The sequence below is a fragment of the Clarias gariepinus genome, chromosome 16 (genome assembly GCF_024256425.1).
Source record: "Clarias gariepinus isolate MV-2021 ecotype Netherlands chromosome 16, CGAR_prim_01v2, whole genome shotgun sequence".
Taxonomy (NCBI): Eukaryota; Metazoa; Chordata; class Actinopteri; order Siluriformes; family Clariidae; genus Clarias; species Clarias gariepinus.
In genome coordinates, this window is record NC_071115.1 from 27,802,534 (window position 1) to 27,810,874 (window position 8,341).

Genomic DNA, 8,341 nt, shown 5'->3' on the forward strand with positions numbered 1-8,341 from the left:
GTGTTTATTTAACAAGTTTATGTTTGTGCTCTGTTGTGTTTCTGGGGTAGTGATTTTACAATGTGTTTGCTTTGCAAAAGTCGCCTCTCTTTATGATCTGTGTATATTATGACTGAAAAACTGCTGCTCGTTTTGGCTCATATCGGCAGCGTTTTGATCAAAGTGGAGAAGAAATCAGAGATTTATCTTTTCCAGAAGTACAACAAACACAAATTTATACTCATTAAATATGCGCTATTTTTGCGGCGCGGTGCGAAGTGGACGCCGATGTGAGCCACTTTATTTCAGTCATAATATACTAACATATTTCCGCTGTGTAGTGGACCCCGCACAACCTCTCGCGGATGAGCCTTTCTCTGAATACGCTGTTTTAACGGGGGTGGGGCTAAGAAACACGTTACTCGGTTTATTAATCCACGCGTTCGGTTTAGGTTTAGTATTCCGTGCTCACGGTTTCTTTGTTTTGTATATCTGTTATTTTACAACTATGTTATAACACTCAGAAATACCTTTTATTTGGTGTAAAGGGACTAATGAGCCCAACTTTTTCAGCAGAGCTTCTGTTTCACTAAATAATCCACGACTTTTATGCATATGTAAGACCTAGTGACATCTCTCAGGTGACACCACACACACACACATACACACACTCTCAGATCACAGCATACAAACCAAACGTCATTAGCATGTCCCTCCCCCCAAACAGCGCAGCAATGAGCATTTACTCACATCTGTATAGAGTCTATTAAATCAATGATCGATAACTGATTATACATACATTTAAACAATTTATTCATAAAGATGTTAACATGGAAATTTACAGGCTTGTCACTGAATAAGTTACCCTGACAAAGAGCCAGAGAACAGTGGCAGCTGTTTACTCTTCACCTAAACTAGATGCAGGATTATTATTTATAATCTAAAGAAAAATGCTTTTATGTTGTTTACTTACACTATTTGTTAATTTAATTTACGTTAGGTTTGGGCTTCAGAATGTTAAGGCTGCATCGTGATCCTCTTCTTTAATTTCCTACGCATAAAGTTTTCCAGAGTGCCCTGGCAGAAGTAGACTAATGATTATGAATGCATCGGGGAAAACAGCAAGGAGTCTGACTCTGGGCATTTTAATAATTCATTGATAAATTAGTGATGTCTTTGATTTCAGCTGTAGTGATGAAGGTAATCAGGTCATCTCGTCAACTTAGTAGCAGTGGATGAGCCAATAATTCATGTTTTATACAAATTACATAATCTGCAATTTGTTTTCCATTAGTTTATATAAAGCGGGTTGCAGCTTGTTATTGTGCATGGACCTCTGGGAAAGGGCCCTACACCTGTGCTGGAAGTGGCGACCTCCACAATAAATTGTCGTGATGGGTTTGGAATGGTGAGAATAGGAGTGGACGTGAATCACTTCTTGATCTCTTTGAAGGCTCTGCCAGATTCCTGGTTCCAACTGAATCGGGTCTTAGGCGAGGTCAGGACTGTAAGGGGTGTAAGGGGTGGCAGTGATGGAGCTGTAGCCTTGAATGAATTGGTGGTAGAAATTTGTGAAGCCCAAGAACCCCTGAAGCTGCTGCCATGAGGTGGGTGTGGCCCAATTTGCCACTGCTTGGAGCTTGGCTGTCTTCATCTTGATGCCTGAAGAGCCAATGATGAACCAGAGAAATGTGGTCGATGTGGCATAGAATTCGCATTTATTTGCCTTGACAAAGAGATTATTCTCTAAGAGCCACTAAAGCACTTGGTGAACATGGTGTTTTTGCTTCTCCAGGTCTTGAAAAAAAATTAGGATATCGTCCGAGTAAATGGATGAGTTCAGGAATTCCCTGAATATGTCATTAAAGAGAGATTCCCGGGGCATTCGTCAGGCCAAGCTGGACCACTAGGTACATATAATATTTCATTGAGGTGTTGAAGGCAGACTTCCACTTGTTTCTTACTCGAATGTGGTGGACATCAGTGAGAGATGGTATTGATTCTTTATTGTGATGTCATATATGCCTTGATAATCAAAACATGGATGAAGGGAACCATTTTTTTTTACCCACAAAGAAGAAGTCGACCCCCACAGGGGAGGAGGAATAATGTTGTGTACTGTAGATCTCCGGAGATGAGATTTTCCGGTGTGCCAATCTTCGGAGATTAGATTTTCCGAAGCTCTTTGAATCTGCGGAGATTCGAGAAAAGAAAGACATGAATTTAGCATGACTTGGTTTGAAAATTGCACTCACCGAACTGGCGTTTTGGCTACTTTTTATAGTCCCCTTTTGTCTCCCAGCAGGGAGCGGAAATAAAAAGCCAGTCATGTAGGATTACACCGCCCCTGTCTTCTGCCTTTTGTTGTTGCCCTTGAACTTGAACTTTGACCGGTGTGGAAGGAGCTGTGACATAAACGCCGTGAAAATGCATTCCTCCATTACACATAATGTTGCCTGGATCAACACAAGGTTGAACCCTGACCAAGAATTTAATAAGAATGAAGGAATATTTGTTTAGATTCTACATGCACTCCCAAAACCCTGCGGTTGTCTTTAAAGTAACAAAGTTTAGCAGGATATGACTGGAATCCATGCTCATATATTAAGGTCTATTAGGAATTATTTATCTGTCAATTTTATTGATGGAATAATTTCACTTGTATGTGACATCTGTGTTATGATAATTAACAGAATATAACCTAAATTTATTGGTTAGTTTATAATAAATATGTATCAAATTAAGCACTAAATACATAAAAGTTCTAAAAACAGGAAGTAAACCAGCAGGGTGTTCTGAGTTGACCAGCATTCAATATGCAAATACTTATGCAAATTTTCCCTTATAGCTTCATATAGAGAAATATCAGCCTCTGTCACTGTGGGCTCTGGAGAATTCAGCACGGCTTTTAGTTAAAGAATGTTTCTGTCCTTGCTGCTGCTGGCAGCTTCATCCTGTGAGTTTGAATTCAAATATGAACTCAGAGAGATCCTAGTAAATATTACAGTTGTAACCTATTGTACATACATTTGTTTGACTGAAATAATGAGTTTTGTTTTTTTCAGATGTGGAATGTGCAGTAGAACTCACTCAGGTCTCCTCAGTGATGTTAAAGCCAGGAGAATCTTTAACCCTCAGCTGTAAAGTATCCGGATACTCTGTTACTGATAGCAGCTACGCCACAGCTTGGATTCGACAACCTGCAGGGAAAACTCTGGAATGGATAAACCGCATTTGGGGAGGTGGGGATACTTATCATAAAGAGTCTCTAAAAAGCAAGTTCAGTATTTCTAAAGACGACTCCAGCAGCACGGTGACTCTGAGGGGACAGAATCTGCAGACAGAAGACACAGCTGTGTATTACTGCGCACGCTACACACAGTGATACTTCTGCTTACATGTCAGTACAAAAACACATGTGTGCTCTAGTCATGAACTGAGCTCACATTTTTATCATTTGTGTATTGGATTTAAGTAAACACTCTACACTCAAAAAATAACTCTTTGAATAACCTCAATTAAATCATGGAAAGAACTTCCACATGATTTAATGGCTCTCTTTCAGCATTAAGCAATTTTGTTGGCCCAACTTCATGTTCTTACAGTAGGTTCATTCAACTTATTTACTACAGCTGCATCCAACATAATTTAATACTGTTAATAGGGTTGCGCGATAATGCCCATTGTCATATCGTCCTATCGTCAGCCTGTAAGATCGCCGATACACGATAGTAGTCAAAGCCCAGGGATTCTGCGTGCTGTCGCGTTGTATTCAGAGAGTAGTACATATTTTTGTGGTTATTTTTTTTTTCATTTCATGTCTGTTGTTTTATCGATAAATCTGCTCATATCTGCGCACGCGTTTATCAGCCTTTTGATCAAAAAGTTGCACGCGCAACTCACTTTCACTTTGCACAAGGCAGTGTTTATTGTTTAGTGTATATTTAAAGCGCATAAACACAATAAAACAATTGTTTTAGGCTAACATATCATACCTCATTGTAGGTTTTTTGCACACACGCGCGGGTGCGTTACAATAATAAGGAAAAATCACAATAATAAATTCGGAGCAGTACTACTAATAATAATTATACTGAATGAAGAAAGCGCCGTCGAAGAAGTATCATCATTGAAGGAGAGAAGAAAATGAAGAATTAATACTTATCAGTATTTACAGTTTGAGCTCGACATGTTTATGAGCTCTGTCGCTTGCTGTCAATGGGTGACTAGGAGAGAGAATACATTTTCGGCTTCAGTAGACACACAATACTTCAGACTGAAACACGACTGCCCCCTACAGGTAATGAAGGGCATTTTCACAGCTTGCCGTGCGCAGCCGTGGCAAGTCACGGGATTCCTTTTCTTGAAACGTGGGTTTTTAATGGCGACATCTGTATCGTCCATATAGCTGACTATCGTCGATAGACGAGACTATCGTCGATAGACAATAGTATCGTCTATCGGCACAACCCTAACTGTTAAGCTAACAAATTTTAAGGTTCATCCAACATAAATGAATATTGGTTGGTACAACAAATTTTTGAGTTGTAAAATGAGTTGATCCAACTCAAGTAAATATAGTTAGCACAACAGAATTGCTTAATGCTGAAAGAAAGCAACTGAATCACATGGAAATTATTTCCATGATTTAATTAAGTTCATTCAAAGAGTAACTACATTGTAAAAGTAATGGAAATCTTTTCTAATTTATATTAAATTTAAATGAAACTATCAGCAGCAGAGATCTTCAAAATCCAGACAGGCCAGCTGATTCAACTTACTACCAGCTACAGTGGGTGGATTAAGGTGTTGGTGAATTAAAGACTTTGCTGGACACTTGCCAGCCATGACTGGAATTGAAGAGCCCTGATCAAGAAAGTTCTGTGAAGGAAGGAAGCATAAAACAAACGGAATAAAACTGAGACTATATTTAATGAAAACCCTGTTTTACACCAGCAGCAACTTACAAATGAGGTCTCAATTTGAGAAGATGAACAAAATATAAAACACCACAAATAAGTATTAATTATACAAAATATAAATAAAAATTAACACCAACAGAATAAATTTATGACTTTTAAATATGACAGACAGATACGGTTGGTCAGGAAACTCTTAAAGTCAGATGCAGACAGAGGACACTTTTCAGTCACAAACTGCTGTGAAAAAAGATAAAGATAGATATTCAATTCAAATTCATTGAATTTACCCAAAAAAAAAGTACATATAATTTGGTTCTATTGCTTCACAACTCATGAGAACAGACCGAAACCTGAACTGAACAGCAGATTAAGCACGTGCATATGACTGTTGGTATTTTAAGTGTGATTAAAAATACAAGAAATAGCTTACCACAAAATAACGTGACTAAACATCGCTAAACAGAAGGTGACATTTATGTTTAGTATTTCGTTTCTATTTAGAAAGATGGGAATTAATTCCTGCTTACCTTTTCCACACGCCCGCCAAACGTTTGTCTTCTCAACACGATGTGTTCTCTTCTCGCGATATTTGCTTTGATATTTCCTGTTTTCAAAGTGACAAGATCTCCTTGGTTTATCTCAACACGATTGAATCTAATACATGTTAAGTTGTTGAATTTTATGCAAATACAACTTGATTTAATCATGTTAATCTTGGAAACATAAAATTATTGTGTACAAAACACATATTACATTTTAGTACATGTAACAGGTAGCCAGCTTTCTTTTTTTGAGTGTATATATTCTATCTATATAAACTATAGAAAACTATGTTTGGAAAAAGCACCAATTACTAAAAATCTGAATTCTGTAAAATAAGGAGGCATCATAAGCAAACATTAATTAGGCTACATATCAACTTATCAAGCTTGTGCTATTTGGCAAGGAAGGATGGGCAAAAAATTCACTCCATAGATGTTCAAAGCTGGTAGAGACTTGCAGCTGTCATTGTAATGAAAAGTGGTTCTAGGGTTAGGGTTAGGGTTAGATATTTAATTGTTAAAACATTGAAAATGATTTACCATTTTCCTTACACTTCTATCACACAAATTTGGTAATGCATCACTATTCTTTAAGCTTAAAATTATATCAGGGTAAATTGTGTTGGACAGTTTGTAACCCAATTCGTCATAGCAGCAATCTCCTTAACTGTTGACTTAGCTTAATATCTAACAACAATTTGACTGTTCTGAAACGCAGTAAAATCTTTATCACCACCAGGGGATACATCACTCAACACAAGTTATTAGGAGCTCCTCACTAAATATTTAGAGTTAAAATAACTATAGCAGCTTAAAACACTTGCATCAGTGCAGTAATTACCAATCAAAAATTCAATGAGTATTTGTTTATTTATAACCAAATGATGACTTTTGTTTGGACTGGGCCGTGTGACTATCTTGAGTCTAGTAACAGTAATACTGTATCACTGTAATGGCACAGAACTACGCTACTCTACAGTACACTACACTACAGTATTGTTTTGTGTGTGTGTGTGTGTGTGTGTGTGTGTGTGTGTGTGTGTGTGTGTATTATTAATACTTTATATGGTAAATGATTTGCACTTACTTCTTCTTCTATTGCACAAAGTCACTTTAATAACCTCTGCACTAAGACACTTTGTTCCATGCATATTTGCACACACCGTAAAGTATATTTCAATTTGCACAGTATATTTCTATTTTGTACATCCTATTTCTATTTTTATTTTTAGTTCTATTTTTTCATAGCACACTTCTATTTTTATTTTTAGTTCTATTTTTTCTAGTTTAATTTAATTTTGTAATTTAATTTCTATCGTATTTCTTTTATTCATATTTATTTCTTATTTGTAAAATTTAACTCTCTTTTAGGGTCAATGGCAGTCGTATAATACATTTCACTACATTTCGTACTGTGTATGTTTGTGTATGTGACAAATAAAAATTTGAATTTGAATTTGAATTTCTACAATTTCTAAAGATTAACTCTGCTTGTGAATCCTCCCATCACCAACAGATATGCAAATACAAGCATGCGGGTTGGATCTCACTCTATTTATAGAATTCAATATTCTCTGTTATACCTGTAAAACAGAGGAGAACCCAGTACAAACAACACACACCATGTCTTCTACATCCCTACTGCTCCTGCTGGCAGCTGCGTCCTGTGAGTGTTTTATTTAAATGTATTAATTGATTACAATAATAATAAATGTGCAGCATATTGTGTGAGATATCACAGTGCATTTTCTTGTACAGATGTTCACAGTTATAAACTGACGCAGCCTGCTGCCATGACAGTCCAGCCAGGCCAGAGTCTCTCTATCACCTGTAAGGTTTCATATTCAGTTGCAAGCCATCAAACAGCTTGGATCCGACAACCTGCAGGAAAAGCTCTGGAGTGGATCGGACGTATCAGAATTGGTTGGAGTACAGATTACAGTGACAAACTGAAAAATAAGTTCAGCATCTCCGCAGACACTGCTACAAACACAGTTATAATTCAAGGACAGAATCTGCAGACTGGAGACACAGCTGTGTATTACTGCGCAGTGGATTCCCCTTACAAAAAATGTATTAGACTAAACATCCTCTCGATGCACCTAATGAATATTTAAGGCAAATTTATACTATTTACTGTATACTATTTTATCTATTGGAATGAAAATTCAACATCATGTGTCACTGAGCATGCACAACAAATTGCATAAAAATGACATTATTTTAAGATTTGCTTGAAAGTTATTTTGGATCATGAAACTTTTTCATTTTACAGAATGTTAAATAAACAGTGGAAAATGTCATCAGTGAATTAATAGCCATGAATAATACATGATTCACATAGTGAGAGAATTGTACAGTAGCTTTGAGAGTTTCAGCATAACTACCTAATATATTTTTATTAAATAAATGTAATAAATAAGTAAATAAATACATTAATGTATTATTATTACAATTAATAATAATAATAATAATAATAATAATAAAGTCTTGCAAAATCATAATGCTTTGTGCCTTACATATGTTTGGTCATATTTTATATGTGGCAAATACATTGATGGTGGTCAGGGACACTCCCTATCCAAATAGAGTCAGGTATGTACAGCCTGTTCAGGGCTGTTCTAGTTTCCACTCTTTCATACACATCCGAGTGAAGAGTGTTCACAATTCACAAAAAAAAAATGGATGATCGTAGGGTATTGTATTGTATTTGTACTCGCATGTCCAACAAAAACACATATGTGCAGTATAATCACTGCCACAAATTCAGGGCAGTAGCTCCCTTGTTTTGAAGAATAATCTATTACTCTATGCATTGAATTTATACTGTTATAAAAATTTCTCCCATGCTTACACAAAGACCACAGAACTGAAACTGAAAAATCAAATCAAACCACT

General features: G+C 36.5%; 1 gene segment (V, D, J or C); it reads left to right on the forward strand.

Moving 5' to 3' along the window:
* The first annotated feature begins 2,869 nt into the window (after positions 1–2,869).
* LOC128544312 (Ig heavy chain V region 914-like) lies at positions 2,870–3,364 on the forward strand. The segment is given in 2 exon segments: positions 2,870–2,935; positions 3,045–3,364. Coding segments are annotated over 2 exon segments (357 nt in total).
* The last annotated feature ends 4,977 nt before the right edge of the window (positions 3,365–8,341 follow it).